Below are 17,200 nucleotides of genomic sequence, written 5' to 3'. Positions count from 1 at the left end.
AGTATAAACAGAACATGCTTCATTCATAAAACACACATTTGGTAAGTGAAAGTAAAGAAATAACTGCTTTATTAAACTGAAAAAGGGTATAATGTGTGGCAAGTCATTTAATAATAATCAAAGCCAGAATGTATTTGTGAGCTGCCTGTAAGGGCAAATTCCTCTAGTTTGTGTAGTGCTTTAGAAGCATTAAACCAAATGTCTCCCATTCTCTACAAAGTAAGGAATGTATTTCCATTTTTAAAGTTGCAGAGGGAGGAGCAGAGAGAAAGTGGTTAATAAGGTCACCAAAAGGGCCCAAGACCAAGTCAATGGGAACCCGACTGTGAGAACAGTGAGTGGAAGGCTTGCATGTCTAAGACAGTAGATCTTGTTTTCTAAAAGTACAGCTCTTGGGAGGAAATTATCACTGCACCGCTCGGAATAAAAAGCATTAAGGATTAGCTCTTCAGAACAGTACAGCTATGGTCAATCACGGTTGATCTCATTTTGCTTCACTCACTGAAAGAACAATGCCACGTCTTAGCTAGGATTGTACTGTACCATAGGTTGGACCAGACACCAGCAGCAGTCCAGCCAGGGCAACACTGGTCTTCTTCCTGGGAACATCTACATGTGCATTTATGTGCTGTAATTATAGCGCATTAAATTTAGTACCTGTAATAACAGGTACTAAATGCGTTGTAATTGGTGCTACTGTGCAGTAGTGCCGGCACACATCTTCTAGGTGATGCTAATGTGCAATAGACTAATTCTACAGCTTTCACTGTGATGCACTAATGCGCAGTAGAATTAGTTCACTGCATTTCTGGTATCTCATGTAGAGGCATCCTCTGAGAAGCAGAGTAAAACTACCACATTTTGAACTTCCTGCTGCTGTGCCTAGGTAGTTTCCAGTATTTCAGCCGCGTCACACATTCCTAACCTCCACTGATAGTTTGCCATATAAACACCTGTTTAATTATCCTACTGCAAAGGCACTTCTTAGCAACAAAGACAAAATTTTAGAGTAAAAACACCCAATGGATTAAGTTTTTCTAACACAAGTTGTGGATAAAACACTGAATAGAAGGGTTTTGAAGAAGACAGCAGTGCATAATTCACAGGGCCCAGTGAGAAACTCCAGTAACCTTAGACCTAGTCTACACAATCTGTCATGTACTAGTTTGCCTGTGAAAAGTGGCTGATGTTCTTAACTTTTTACAAATATGCTAATATAACCCTTACCAGAAATGCAGCTATAGTGGTGAAATGGTACCTTGTATTAATGTATTTTATTCCTCTTACAATGAGGCAGAAGTGCCCTCATACTAAAACATTATATCCCTATTGTAGTGCAGCTAAAGCATTAAAATTTTTGCTTTTAGATAAGGCTTTTGGCATGAAGGCAGATAGATCAAGCTTTAGTTGCCATTAAGACTTTGGTAAAGTTCTCCCTTTGCTCTGTCCCAAGTAAACTTGTTAGTTTTACAGTGATTACATGAGTGGACAGAAGGTGGCTTGTATTATATCCCTGCAGTTCCTGTGAAAGGCAACATAGACCTCACTTTGGTAATAAGTTAGTGTGTAAGAGTGTCCTAACAGACAAGAAAGTAGTTGTTGTATGTCATGTTTTGCAGCCAACTACCCTTCTGCTGCACAGACAACATTTCAAACTGTAAAATAAAAGTCTGAGACTCTGGAAAATATTTACTTCTCCAAACATCACATAGGTCTTTCCAAACCTATTGGACTTAACTGAGGCAGGTGACGTTGTTAGGGTGTCCAGGGCAAAACTGGCTTCAGTAGCACAATTAGAGAGCCACTGCATAATCAAAGTAATAGAAGCTTATCATAAAAGCCAACCTGAATTAGCAGCAGCTGGCCTACTAATAATAACCTAAAGCTATTTGAAAGAAAGAGCTCTGTAGTATTTTTCCTCCCCACCAGCCTAATCAGCTGTACATGACTTAGTCTTCCCCACCACAGAGATTGAGTAGAACTTTTCTGTAGTCTCCTGAAGTGTCTCCCTGAAAGAGAAGTCATGTTGTTATTATTATTATTATTATTTAGGGTTTTTTTTTTAAATTGGTCTTTTCATACTCTTAATATGTATGCGTTAGCCTTGCTCAAGTCTCCTACCATGCAGGCACTGGTGTTTGTCCTTTGAAGCCATAACTGATAGCTAGGCTAGGGGCAAGGGTTAAAGCAAAAACCATTCTTAGACATGGGCTGCATCTCACAGACCATGCACAGAGGATGCAAGGTTAGGCACAACAATGTAGAGTCCTCCAATGCCTTTTTCTCAGTTCTCTGAAGAAAAGAGAAGCTCTGCTGCAGTGGACTAGAAAAGACTTCTAAACCATCTGAGCACAAAAGGAGTAGATTCCCAGATACATGACAGTGGATGAAGGACACATTTGTGTGTGGGTAGGGCCTTGCTATAGGAATGCTTACTCTCTGGCTAGGGTATGCAAGCACTACAACCTGGGTGCAAAGTATCTGAGCTAACTGTGCAATATATATAATTATTTTAGGCAGTCTTAAAACACTGAAGGGAAAATGAGTGATTTTGCTGAACTAACCACATCAAAGTTAATGTGATTAAGGAAGATATTTTGATCAGCAAGGTGACTGTTGTTGTAAGAGTGAGAAAAAAAGTGTAAGATGAAGAGAATCACATTCTGGAGAGCTACATTACCATCTTTTTATGCATAAATTTTATACATAAATAATTGTACATCTATGTAAAATTAATTAAAAACAACATAGGCCCTGGGCAGCCTACCAATAAACTAATGCCATCCTGTTGCAGTTTCAGGTCATTTTGCTCATATGTTTAGACTCAGCTGCACTCTTGCAGTGGAGCCTAAGAGATTTAGGCACCTCTCTCCCTTAGGCTACTCTGCAAATTCCAGCCTTGGATTCTAGCAAGGAAAAGCTTACCTTAATGAAGGAGTAGAGAGAGTTCCCATACATCCTCTTGAATTCATTCCTGATGGGCACCATGTCTATCTCACAGCGGGACACCATCACTCGAATGAGTGTGTCATCGTTTGTCCCCAAGCCCTTAAAGAAAAGGTAATACATGTATGGATAGTGAACATTATGGATAAGTCAATATTGGTTTTATCAGGGAGCATTTTTCTGGATTAATCCGATCATTTTGCAGTATGACAGCTCCCTATCAAGAGCATGTAACCAAAAAATGCCAGTTTATTGCATAATATCCTGGAAAAAGAGCTTCAATTAAATAAGTCAGGTTGTCCCTATACTTCCACATTTCTCCCTCCACTCCCAACCTGGCAGCATACAGTTCTGCTGTTGAATTAGGTGCTTCCCTAAATTCCCCCCCAAAATTCCACATATTCAAAAGCTATTTACCTTCATAGATTTATATAATCTTTCAGCAAAGTATGCAGATCTATTCCTTGTGCAATTTACTGTAAAGAGAAGAGAAAAAGGGAATTCAGTTGAGCAGAAATTGGAAGGGGAAGATTTTCTATATTAAAAGTTTGGGGGCAGAGTAAATGACCAAATGAAGGGCTAAGGCTCCTATCCCACAGTTAGATGTGTCAGAAGTTTTTGAGAAGTGCAAAGGTCTGCCAGTAGATTCGTGAGCAATAATGTGGCTAAAACACGTACACCTCCATACTGAACTGGAGTCTCCTCACCCATTGCAATTCAGTGAGTGTTTTAATGACTGTAATTATAAGTGTCAGCCCCTTTAGCAAAAGTAAACTGAAAGAGTGGATGGAAGCAGAATTTCTATCACCTTTATCCAGGGACGCACATCTCACAAAACCTATGTTTCAAGATAAATACTTTTGCTTTAGACAAGATGCCTAGGCAGAGTGTAATGTGTACATCCAGAATTCTTTCTGTGCCTCCATCTGTCCTTTCCTCCTACAAGCTTTGTCAGCCTCTCCTTTCTCTCCTTCAGGGTTTCCTTATGGTTATTAAATAAGTCAAACTTTAATCCCTAGCTTCTAACACAGGTGTCAGAAGCTGTCATTTACCATGCTACTCCCCTGGTAATGTATGGAGTACTCAAACAATCCTAAATCTAGAGCCAGGACACTCACCCACAGCTAATAAGGCATCTTCAAAATCACCAGACATCTCAGATTTAATGCTCTCTGTAATATCCTTATTGGATATCCTTTTGTATTCATCAAAAACTGGAGGAAGAAAAAAGAGACACGCTAATGCACACACTAATGCAGGGAAAATACTGACCAAGATTATTTTGTGCAACACAATGTACTGAGCGCCAAACATCTGCTAGCAAGAGCTGCCTTTACACTCAGAAGAATTCAAGTTAATTTTTGAGTTACTATGTTCTGAAGTAGAAGAAACTGAGATGAGAATCTATAATGCATGAGGGCTTTGAGGAAACACTTCTGCATGTCTAAAAATAATGTGTGTGAAAAGAAACCTGGAAAGTACTAAACATCTTACCTTTTAGTAGGTGAGTCCTGTTTCTTGTACAGAGGATAGACAGGAATTGAGTCTCATCTGTCCCCCATTTCTTCTCCCCTGCTTCATAGAGGCACTAGAAAGAATCAGGAATGTAAAGTGAGGCTATGTCTAGAAACTAAAATGAATTTAATAGCCACAAAGGCTGGCTTTTCACTTTCCAAAACACCTAAGCATGGCAGGATCTGGATTTATCCCTAACATATGGGGGGGGCATGAACAGACCCCAGTGCCAGAGAGAGGGGGCGCCGTGGTGGGTCGGGGGGTGAGCAGACCCCAGCGCCAGAGAGAGGGGGCGCCATGACAGGTGTGGGGGGTGAGTAGACCCCAGCACCAGAGAGAGGGGGTGCCGCGACGGGCGGGGGCGGGGGATGAGCAACCTACAGGGTTTCGGGGAGACCTTCAGTACTGTGACTGAGCAGGAACTTGAGAGCAGCCTCCCTATCCATCATTTATGACAGCACCATGTGGCAGGCAAGATTAGTAGGCGCCCATAGGGCAGAGCTTGCATGGTCACTGCCCTAGAAACATCACAGCCATCTCTGGGGTGGCAGTATTGTGACACTCCTTAAAAATACAATTAGTAAAGAGTCCAGGAGCTTTTTCAAATACTTCCTGTGGTGTGAGACAGATTGCTTTCAAAGGATACAAAGAGGTACTGACCTGTGCATCTTGCCGAGCAAGGCCTTCATCCACATAGTGTCCCTCATCCCTGTTTCCCTGTAGAAACACAAGTGGCTTGTATTAGATTCACGCTTAGCAAGTGACTAGTGGAAAGGAATCCAGCACGCTTCCTGTTAAAAAGAAGCTACTGAAAGTACGTAATGGAGATCTATTTGAAAAGTAGAGGTGCAATGATAAAGATTTTCTTGGCCAATACTGATAGCTAATGATTAACCAACCATATTGGCCAATGCTGATCCAATAACCAATATTTAGTAATAGCATGCATACACACGCACACACACATGCACCCTTCTGCCTGCACTGGCCTTCAATGAGGAAGGGGGTGACCACCTTATTCCCACACACTGGACACTCACCCACAGCCCGACTCCCACACAGTCCGTGTTGCCATCCTGGGTAGACGGTGCAGACTCCAGTGCGGCACCCTGTGATCAGTCCCTGGTGCCACCTCCCCCTCCCACTGCTCGCCAGGACCTGTAGTCTGTTGTGGACTTGGGCCAACAGTAGGGCACGGGGACTGGACTACACTTGCCAGAGTGCTCCAGGCATGCAGCCGTAATTATCAGCTACATGACCAAACAAAGCTGATAACATAATTTCTCTTTTTATCAATGCTGATCCAATAGCCAACCGATATCTCAGTGAAAAGCAATTGAAAAGCAGTTGTAATTATGCAATATGTTAGTTGTCAGTGAGGAGAAGGGGCTCTGGAGTATTACAAAATGGTTTGTGTCATATTGAATGTAATAGTTTGAATGCTTGTAAAAGCTGCCCATTAGCCAGTTTAGACAAAAGGGTGAGGTTCATCTTCTTATCTAGGTTCATTGTTTTACCTGGCCTTACAACAAACGTGCTTAAAGTCTTGGCTCCTCGATCTTATCTCTAGCGGCCTTTAACAAGCTATCCTAAGGACCAGAAAAATGACCTTTAAGCAAATATTCCCAGAGATCAAAACCCTAGGAGCCTTTTGAAAGGGGGTTGTAAAGGAAATGTCACCACAGTGGTATGGAAAATCTTCCAAAGCAAAATTTAAGATAAACTAAATAGTCAGCGGACAAATTCCATTGCGGAAGGCAAACGGACCACCTAGCAAAAAACCCGTTGAGTAAGATCTGAGCCCAAATTTGGGAGTAGTGACAGGTTTGGGTAGGAGGGGCCCAAGATGGCAACTCACCCAATAAAAACTGTAACCTACTGTCCCAATTTGGAGGTAACCTCACTTGCAGAACAACGAAGGAAGAATCGCAAGTGTAGGCCGGATCAGACTGATCACCTGAACCACCCTCTCCGTGAACATGAATCTCTTAGTTCACGCTGAAGCCGCAGAGCGCCCGAGTGGGACCGAAGGAAGAGGACTTAGTCCTATTAGTATTGAGGCCAGCCCATTGAACCGTACTACTGAGGAATGAAACCATATCTAGGTGTTTGGCTTCTCAGAATTCTAGGATTGTAAGTATAATATAGTAATAACTTTTCTGGTTCAAATTATATAGTTAGTTGTAATTGTAATTGTTTTAAAGAAGTGCATTTAGAGTATCATTCCTTATATATATATTAGTTATCGTGTTTTTTATGTTTATGGTATTTCTTAAAATAAAATTGTGTTGTATAAATTAAGTGTGAAATCATTGTGAAATTGTGCAATTAGCTGAACATTTCCCCAGCCAGTGCATCAAATGAATCAGTAAATTGTGTGGGATCTTCTCTATTCCATAATCCACTAGAGACAGTTTGGGTTTTGATTTTTTTTTTCTTTTGTATCTTCTCTTGATGTCAATGGGAGCTGCAGTGACTTGGTAGTTTTAAGGACAGCATGTGATCATAAGCCTGCACTGCAGATCAGACCAATGCAATATACAGGGACAGAGAAGGGTGTTACAGAGAGATCAGCAGAGGAAGATGTTGCAATTGAAGATGATAAAACAAGATGCTTGAGGAAGCTGCTGCAAACATGGGGACACAGGATAGGAGAGTGCACTGCAAAGCACAAAGCTGGAGAAGGAAACTGCAGGAAAAGGATCAGCACTGCCATTTGATACAGTCTGATTCTTCTTCATGTTAGCATATCTCTGACATGAAGTGTGTTACTCCCGACCTGTGTAAGAGGCAGCAGTCAGGTCTGGTGCATGCTCTGTACCTAAAAAGCCTTAATCACAGGAACAAAGTGAGCACATCTGAATATGCAACAGCAGTAAAAAATAGAACATTTTGTTACACTGGACTTACTGTTGCTAGAGACACCAACACTCTCTGGAACATGCCAGATGTATCTGAGGCAATGTCCTCTTCAAGGCTATTTCCATATACTGGCAAGAGAACACACATAAGCCCAGCATCAAAGCACTATTTAGCTGAAAGAGGGTGTCTTATCCTTGCTGAATCACAACTAGAGTTTTAAGATTCTGCATTTCCCCTTCAATTTCTGAACCTAAATTCCTAGGAATTTGGACCTCAACCTTATTCTACGTTCCTTATCAACAGCACAGCCAACTTCAGAGGGTAGAAAACGAGTTTTCATGGGAGTCGTGTACCTTTAGATCAACGTACATTGTGTATCACAATGTTTAGCCAATGCTATTATGAGCATGAGACCTTTGCTGGCTGAGAGGTTAAACATCCGGCCAGACAACTCTTTGTAGGGAATGAGAGAAGGGGCTTTTCCTAGTGGTTTCTATAACTAAATCATAAGGATAAGTGTTTAAAGTTTTGTTTCAGGAAAACCCTCCTAAGCACGTGCTTAAATCCCACAGATTTATATAGTATTTAATGTGCTAAAGCAATTTCCAGAATCCAGGCATTAGTTAGGATCCTTTGCAGACTTCCTTCCATGCCCCCACCACAGATTGCTCTCCACACGCTACCATTATAGCAGCCCACGGTTTATGGTACTTACGACGTCTGTAGGTATCATTAATGCGCCGGATTTCCTCATTAGAACGGGAAGCCAGAATTTCTATCAGGCAGCCTTCATCTGTTCCTGCTCCCTACCCGAATTGCAGAGAAAAAGGATAATAATGAAAGTTGCTTCAGTCTACTGGTAAACACAGACGGAGTGTTTCAAGCAATGGAATGAGAATTAGCTTTCCAGAGTAAGAGGCCAGGTGCTGGCAACCACCCTTCTTTGTACAGGACACTTCATTTTTCTGCCTCAATTCCTGTGCAATGGAAATAACGTGCCAGGCACTTCATAAGATGAGATGCTTTTCTACAGAATCTCTGGATTCTCCAGGGTGCTGCTACATGGTTTGTGAATAGGCAGCATAGCTGTTCCAGTGTTAAATCCAATTTTACAAAATGCTAGCAAGAAAAAGGACTATTAAACAGCCCCATAGCATAGAAGGTATTTACATGCTGGTTTTTAAGTCCTTTGCTTTGGAATGCAACCATATGTTACAATGTTAGCTCCTTATTCATGTTAGCATGAAACATGAACTACTGTCAGATCTCATTGTGCAAAAGTGATTACAGGTTAAATCACCAAATGATATTTGGCTCCTTTCTGTAGCTTTGATCTGCCTCAGTATCACGCTGTGCTTTCCAGAAGCCTGTTAAGTGACGTAACCAAAATCTGTCACAAGGGTTCCTTCTCCATCCCTTTGCAGGGAAGGGAGAGTTGAATGGGGAATTTTCACCTGTCTCATCTTTTATTGGGTTTTTTTGTTTGTTTGTTTGACTAGCATTTTGGTAATATCAGCGAGGAGTGACAAACCTTCATGGCCCTTCTCAGTTCATGCACGTCGTACAGTGTGGTGGAGGTCATCAGTCCAACTATCGCCTTCTCAAAATTCCCACTCAGCTCAGATTTGAGGTCATCAATCAAATCCTGTGAAGCCAGCGACATGAGGGAGAAGGAAGGTCCATAAGAGTAAAAAGCCCACAAATATTGCACAGCCTTCCTGGCAAAATCCCAACTGGGATGATTCCAGGGCAGGCTGTTTCCATATGCTCCTTGCAGTCCACCATCAGAGAAGCTGGGTTGTTTTTTTTCCCCCCTCTCCCAGATTTCAACAGCTCAGCCATTCACATGCTAACCTGTGCATATGAACTTTCTGGCTTAGTTTTGTGTTTGCTAACTGCTCAGCACCTTGGAAAGAAGCCAATGTGGCATCAAAAGAAGCCAGGCAAAATTAATAGCTACTTGAGAATTTGGCCTTCAAAACCTGAACTGGAATCTGTTACCATCATCAATCTCTTTCAGTTGCTCTAGTGGTCAATGAACTTGGACAATGAACTAAACCCTTATTGCTACACAGATTTGACTTAGGCAGGACAGGCAACAAGCAGGGACAGAAGAGAATTATAACAGTTACGCTGCATGAAAAGCTGGAGGCAACTTGGTCACTACAGAATTTCAGGAACCAGATGGGCTAAGTGTCACAGCAAAGGTCATTTGCAGCATGATCTCTGGTTGGTCTTACAATCATACTGTCAGGAAATGCCAAAGGTCCACCATAAGAAGAGAATAAGTGTTCAGGAAGATTGTTCAGCCAGATTTCTGTTGTATTTTGGAGGATGATCACAATGGCACTAGACACCTTACAATGGTCTTTGGAGGAGCAGCTGTGCTGCAGTGAACACAAATTACACTAAGTTTCATGCCAAAGCCAGAAAAAGCCTGCACTTGCAGCCCCCTTAAAGAATAGAGTATCACTAATATCCCACTTCTGTTGTATAACCCAGGTATCACCAACATCCATCCAATGCCAGTTGCAATTAAAAACAGACATCACCTACCCTGCCAATCGTAGATTTGTAGGCGATTAAAATTTGCTGGCGCTGGGGACTGCTCCTATGGCTCAAAATATCAATGATGGTATCTTCATCTGTACCTGAGGAGGGAAAACCAGCAAGCCAGTGCTAGACTGTTAGGATGCAAAGCAAATAGGAACACTGAAGCAGGCCACTCTGTTCCCAATCTGATAAAAAACATGTTTTATCTTTCTAAAGCCTACTTATCCATATGCCTGGGGAACTGAATTTAAACCCATTCTGAAGACATAGCCTGCCTCTCTCACTCACCACTAGCTTAGAGGTACACTGGCCTTAAGATCTTCAGCATCCCTCCTTAAAAATGGATTTTATCATGACCTCCAGCTGTGCTACCAGTGGTTAAGATTAACTGTGATAGAAGCAGAGTCCTCCCAGGGATGGGAAATCTCCATGAAATGTGTACAAGATGAAGAAAGTGGCACTGTTAAAGTATTGTCTTGAGCTAGCATCCCCTCAGGGTGCAGAAAGAACTATTTTAGGAGCAAACAAAAAGCTGGACCTAGAGTTCAGGTCAGTGCCCAGCCCTGCCACAGATTTCCTGTGCAACACTGGACCAGTCACTCGATTGCTCTCTGCACCCCAGTTCCCCACCTGTTAGAACGACAACAGCAATTCAGAATGGCTAAATGCCATTTCCTTACTTTGCAGGATATTGCAAAGAGACTCATTAATGTTTGTGAGTAACTAAGGGCACCTATACACGAACAGTGAGGCTGCTCTGATGTGCTGTAATTACAGCGCTTTAGAACAGACCCAATTAATCGAGTCTGCTGGAGCATGGTAATTACCGCCCTCCAACGTCTCATGTATCAGCATCCCTGCACTGCAAAATGGTGGCGGGGCATTTTAACTAAAGCTCATTCAAGCTTTAGTTCAAGCGCCCCTGCTGCCATTTTGAAGTATGGGGATGCTGATACATGAGATGCTCCAGGCGCTTTTAATTAGCGTGGCTCTTGGAGCGGCTCTAATTACAGTGCCTGCCCACCCTCCCACACTCCCAGAGCATGTGTATAAATGCCCAAAGGTGCTATAGTGGTAGTAGTAGTAGTAGTAGTAGTTTATTTACAGCTTTTGCCAAAACAGTATAATAAAATGAACAATGAAAATAATATATGGGAAATTAAATAACGTTTATACAAATCATTATTTTTAGTAAAAACATACAATAAGGTTATCTGTTCTACTAGTTTGCAAAAAAATAGATGTTACAGTAATGGGAACAGTAAGTAAATATTTAGGCTGACAGGCAGGCCCCAGGCGAGTAAATATCCAAAAAGTATACTTCCTGGAGCTGTGCTAATGGTACTGCACTCTCCCAGCCCCTGGCATTATATTTGGCCCCTATACATTCCTCCCTGTCATTCCCTCTGGAGTGTAATCTATCTACAGCCTTCCTGTGTTATACCTGCCTAACAGCTTTCATGTTCCACTCCAGGAGAAGGTGCATTTTGTGAGTGAAGTGATCCCTACCCTGTGACTACAGTCAGCATAGAACTGCATTTCTGGGCTAGGGAACTATAGCTGTGCAGCAACCTGGTGTTTTAAAAAACAAGATGGTTAGAAGCATCTGGGAAAAGAAAACGCTCACCAAGTCCCTTCATGGCCTTCCTCAGTTTCTGTGAATCTTCCTCTGCATTGAAGTAGGTGGTTGCTTTGATTGTGCCCTGGTATCCAGCCTAAAAACAGAAAATAGCAGTTACTGAAGGCAAAAAAAAAAAAAAAAGGGGAAAATGTTGAGAGGGAAAAAAATCAAGTTAAATAGATTTTCCTGGAGAGGCGATAGTGGTGAAACCCAGCCATGACACTTAAGTTAATTGTACGTTTTGATTGTGCTGGCAAAAGATGCTGTTCATCCACACAGAGGGACAGCAGAGATGAGTTTTCATTGTGCCACAGCCCCCAAACCCTTACCCCCTTCCATAAGAGACACTCACCCCTACAAGAGGCTTCCCTTCTAGGTGAGGATTAAGCCACATAGCCTGGCTAAGAGGGAGAAATATGCCCTGTTGCAACCTGGACTGTGCTTGTTCCATGATTCAGTAAGGGAATTCAGTTTCTGAGCTGGCAGTCTGGCACTTATGTAAAGTCCAGTTGTGGTTGCTGCTGCTTCAGGGAGCTGTAGTTTTCTGTGCAGTGGTGACCGAAGCACTTTCCCCAGTAGTAAGCTATTCTATGGCACTTGTATAATGGTGCTTATATACTGTCCTTAAACAAAGGGGAAACTGAGGCATGCAGAATTTGAGGAACCCCAATGAATCCATGAATTAATAGCAGAGTAGAGATTAGAGCCAGTTTCTTGTGACTTCTCTCCAGTGCTGTGTTTCCTGGAGCACCCAGTCTCATCTAAGGACCGGCTTCCCTTTGAGGTCAACAACAAAACTCCTCAGTAACTTAAACTGCCACATGCTGAGGCTTTTAATAATACATATAGGAACAGGTGGGGGGGACTAAGCTGCCAGCCACAATGTACTAAGAGCATACACACATGCAGAATACACACATGAAATACCTAGTGACCTGTGCATTCCCTAACCTATCTTTGTAGTAATTTTCCACTTCCCCTTTTAAATCATTAGTCTAGGGATAATCCTTATTCTGCCCTAAGAAAATAAACCAGAGATGAGCACACTACCAGGGTGGCCAGTAACCTTCCTGTTCTGTTAATCTAAGTAAATATCATTACACTATCTCCACTGATCTGATCAATGTGGGCACTGAACTAAGCTGGCACCACATGGTACCAGAGAACAAATGCACTCACCATTGCTATAGCAGCTGGTTAATCTTTAAATGTCAGGGCACCCACGCAGGAGGTTATCTGCAATAAAAAGAAATAGGAAAGTACAAAACAAGGAAGTGACCTGGAAAATAATTAACAGAGTTCCCCAACTCTGCTTCCACATGTACTGTAGATGAAGGGGGCTGGTACCACCTAACACAGTAAAGACATATTGGAACCACTTCATTTCTTTGAGGCAGGGTTAGGTGGCAGTCCAACAACATTCCTGCTAGGATAGCTCATGTTAGTTGTTGAGGTAACTGGTAGAGTGTGAATAATACCAGACAAACAGCTCTCGTGACTGTTCAAGAGAGGGTTAAAAATTACAGTAATGTTTACAACTCTTTGGCATTTACAAACATCCAAGACTTCAAAAATCTGAATGAACTATTCTGTACATCTGCTCATTTCCCATGGATGTAAAGACTGTGATTTTCAAATGAGCGGCAGGGAGCTGGACATTTTATCTGGAAGTTGGTGCTTACCTCCCTTATCCAAGGGAGGTAAGTCTGGGTGCCAGTAATTGCTGCCTCATTAGTTCTCCCTGAAGAGCTCTATGGGGCAGGAAATGTGTTTTTGTTCCATGTTAGTACAGAATCCAGCACAACAGGTGCATAGGCCATGACAGGGGTCTCTGCCACTGTTGTAACACAAACAGTGAATGGGAGACTGTAGCATAACACCCAGCCAGCACTTGAGAGAACAAACCAAAATTAAAGAAACAGAACTGAATCTTACAGTGAATGTTCATTTCTTCTGAGAGCTGGGGTCTCAGTGTGGAGCAAAATAAAATGCCAAACTAACGATGATCTTGCTTGCAGTCCTAGTAATCTACCATATTCTCTCCATTCCTTATATACAGAGAGGGATTATAAAAGCATCATCAACTGGACTTTAGTTTTAAGCAAACAGTCGGGTCTTGGGGAGCGGGTCCCCCCCTCCCAAAACATGAATCTGCACATTCTAAAATTAGAGTTACAAAGCACTCCAAAAGGCATGGCAACATCAACCAACCCTTAGTTACTACTCTGACCAGCAGTTAGAGACTTAGCAGTTCAGAAGGCTAACTGGCCTGCTTAGGAAAGGCAGGATGGTTACCCCGAGTCATTTCACATGACTCTGACAAGTCCATCCATGCTGTATAATTATGCTATTCTGGGGTAGCTGAACTTCCCATGTGGCTTTTACAAGTGTATTTCTTGTGTCTAGGCAGGCAAGGTTCTTTGGGTAGAGGCGATACCTTTTGTGAAACAAACTAAATAGTTGGGAAAAAGTTCTTGCCAAGCTTTTGGGCACAAACACCCTTCTTCAGGCATTGTGTATAGATAGTTTGGTATGCAAAACTCTAGAACTCTTGGTTCAGAGATGCTAACTTTTATTAAACCAACTAAGAAACTGCAAAAAAAAAAAAAAAAAAAGAACCCCACAAACAAACAAACAATCTTTTTCTGCAAGCTTTCAGGCGCACACGCTCTTCCTCAGGCTCAGGGAAAATATTTTGGTTGCACTCGTGACCACAGTGTTGGAGTTCCCACACTGTCAAGTTCCTTATTGTATGTAGTTAGAACAAAAGAGACAAAGACTGTTTTATTCCTTCCCTAACACAGTGTGCCCAAAAATCTGAAATGGGACAGGCCAATGATCAGGAAGATGTAAAAGGATGGAAATTATCAGAGCTATTTAGATGAGATGGTAAGGAAATTAATTCTGTTACAGAAGGGGCCTAGTTAAAATCTTGCTTTCTTTGTACTGCTGATGGAACTGAGGCTCCAGTTCAGTAAGTTACTTAAAAACTTGCTTGAAGTTGAGCTCCTAAATGGTCATACTGACTTTGCTTATACTATTTTGTGATCTGGAGTCCGATTCTCTATTGTCCTGCATCTTATCCAATTCATGTAGAATGGGCATAGATACCATTGTTTTATTGACACTCACACCTGTTTTGCATCGATGCACCTGGCTTTTCCTGTTGCAAAGCATTGGGCACTCAGCCCTTTAACATCCATTTCAATGTCTTCTCCGCTTGATTTCACTTGCAATTTTCTCTTTGTTATATGAGTTTCTCTTTAGCAAAGCCAAATTCACTTTCAGTTCTTGAATGGCAGTTATTTCACGCAGAAAAATATTGGCTTAAAAATCATGAAACATTCAATTGATGGTAGGTTTGGTAGGACCAAAACATGCAAATGTACAGCCTAGGTTGGACTGATCATCCCTTTTAAAACCTGAGGTTTTTCTGACTTCATCCCACTGCCCAGGCTGCTGACAAAAGCAGGAGTAACACTGAGGCTGGTGTTTGAATAGGTCAGTGGAAATAATGAAGGAGAACCTTATTTACATGAACAAGGGGAGGGAGGAGGGAAAGGGGAAAAGCCTCAAACAAAGGAAACAGCATAGCAAACAAAGAATACAAGAAAGACACAAGCCCACAAGATTCAGGGCAGATGTTACTGCCGTTCCATTTATGCTGCTGTTAATTAGGAGATGAGGATTTAAGTCAGTGAGGAGACCTATTTAAGAGAAGCCATGCTGATAATTTTTTTTTCTGCATTACCAATTATAAATTTTAGGGCCTGGTATTAAATCCAAGTCACATGGGCATAAAATTCAACCCCCTTTTTGTGGCAGCAGCTCCCCACTACCCACTCTTATCTACCCAAGCCTGAGCTGTTATGATTGCACCTTCATTAGAGATATACACATTAAAAAGAGTCAAAAGGCAGCACCTGTGCCACCACAGAAACCCTAGGGCACAATCCCGCCAATACTCTCATCCCTAATTATCTTCGTTGCCCCATGAACAGCCTCACTTGAGATGTGAAGCAGATGTGCATGTTCATCTGGATGCCCTCCTGCAGTTTAGTGTATAGCAAAGTACGAAGGGCATCCACGTGGTATTAATGTGATGCGAGAGGCAAGGGTTCCTTAGGGCAGTATGTTGTATTGGACCAACCGCCACCTCTAACCACACTCCTGCCACCATGGAGAAAACAAGCAGTGATAACACATCAGACTGGACACCTCCCGGAAGATTTAACCACATACTGGACTGTTACGGAGAATCCTAGAGAAGTCAGGCTGGAAGAGACTTCCAGAGGTCATCTAATCCAGTAGTTCTCAACATGTTACGGACCAGGACCCATTTGTAAACATCAGTGGTCAGTCCTGACTCGGTGCCCCTCACTCCTGACCCACTGCCCCCCACCCTTAGGCCCCAGCCCCACAGCGTATGGAGTGGGTGGTGTGTGTGTGGTGCACGGCGGGCCCGAAACCATGGTTTCCCATGTTTTTCTCCTTTAAGGGAGAATCCATTTTTAAAGTTTGTTCATGACCCTTTTATATATGCTTGTGACCCGCTTTTGGGTCACGACCAATAGGTTGAGTAAACACGGATCTAGTTCAAACCTCTCTTTGAGGCAGGGTCAGCCCCATCCAACCATCCCAGATAATCCATCGTCTACACTCTGCGCAAGATGATGGGCAATCTCAAGGCGACACAAAACCCAGCACAGGAACCTGCTGTGGGGAAAGCAGGGGAACCACAGCACCCACCGCCCTGCCTCTGCAAAACACGGTCAAGGTGACTTATTCCCACGCAGCGCCGTACCTAGACTCCTGGCGGCCCCGGATGAACTTTTAGTATTGGGGCCCCCTTTGGCAGAGACGATGATGATAATAATAATAATTTTAAAATTTCCACTTTCAGGACCCCTTTCTGTCTCACCCATGCCTGCATCCGGCCCGGGTCCTACATACATCCACTAGTTCAGGAGCACAGACCTAAGGCAGATCTTGGACAGTGTGTTGGCCTCTAGCCCAACAATTAAAAGCAACTGCCCAGGGAAATGCTTGCCTGTGGCATTGTTTCTGAGCAGTGACAGCTCCCGCTGCCATGCTGGCACTGCGGTTGGGTGCCACCTTTACCCTGCGCTTTCCGAACAAGGCGGGCAGCCTGAGCCAGGGCCAGACACGGCGAGACAGGGCTGCAGCAGCCAGCCCGTGCACCCTCTCCCTGCACCCGGGCCCTGGTGCCAAGCCGGGCTCCCTGCCCCAGCTCCCCCAGCCCACGCGGGTCCAGCTGCAGCCAGCCCGGCTCCGCGGGCCTCTCACCTGCAGGGTCCTGCTCCCGGCCCGATCGCGAGAGCTGTGCTCTGCGGATCCTATACGAGCTGGACCCGCCCTGTCTCGGGGTGGAGAGTTCGCAGCCGTGCAGTCTTTGCTGACGCTGGGGAATCGCTTCTCTCTGCCTCCCTCCCTCCTTTCCGGATAGGGAGGGTAGCTGGTCCTTCGCCAGCTGGCACCGCAGCCCTCGCTCAGCTCCTGGAAGAAAAGGGGCTGTGCTTGGCCGCAGATTAAGCTATAGTGGAGCGTCCAGATGTGTGAGCACATCTGCTTCATATATAAAAATAAATATTTGGTGGGGAAGGGACATGGGAAGATGATCAGGGATGAGAGCATTGTTGCTGCATTCTGCCCCAAGGGGTCTTTGAGATTGAACCTCTCCAC

At 43.3% G+C, this 17,200-nt stretch overlaps 1 protein-coding gene across 2 annotated transcripts; it reads right to left on the bottom strand.

The window, feature by feature from the left end:
- Window positions 1–52: 52 nt before the first annotated feature.
- ANXA4 (annexin A4) lies at window positions 53–16,924 on the bottom strand. 2 transcript variants are annotated; one of them, XM_014609797.3, is made up of 13 exons: window positions 16,805–16,924; window positions 12,677–12,733; window positions 11,504–11,591; window positions 9,880–9,974; window positions 8,855–8,968; window positions 8,039–8,129; window positions 7,372–7,451; window positions 5,122–5,178; window positions 4,441–4,534; window positions 4,065–4,160; window positions 3,364–3,422; window positions 2,926–3,048; window positions 53–2,009 (listed from the first exon to the last, which is right to left on the bottom strand). In XM_014609797.3, exons 2-13 carry the CDS (start codon window positions 12,677–12,679, stop codon window positions 1,950–1,952), a joined length of 960 nt encoding a protein of 319 aa, XP_014465283.2. In that variant the 5' UTR covers window positions 12,680–12,733; window positions 16,805–16,924; the 3' UTR covers window positions 53–1,949. The 2 variants fall into 2 exon arrangements, with proteins under 2 accessions (XP_014465283.2, XP_019338215.2); XM_019482670.2 differs by lacking the exon at window positions 16,805–16,924 and adding an exon at window positions 13,433–13,503.
- Window positions 16,925–17,200: the final 276 nt, after the last annotated feature.

The sequence above is a fragment of the Alligator mississippiensis genome, chromosome 7, assembly GCF_030867095.1.
Source record: "Alligator mississippiensis isolate rAllMis1 chromosome 7, rAllMis1, whole genome shotgun sequence".
In the NCBI taxonomy this organism is placed as follows: domain Eukaryota; kingdom Metazoa; phylum Chordata; order Crocodylia; family Alligatoridae; genus Alligator; species Alligator mississippiensis.
Note: the sequence above shows the minus strand (reverse complement) of the source record. Positions and strands in the feature narration are given on the sequence as shown.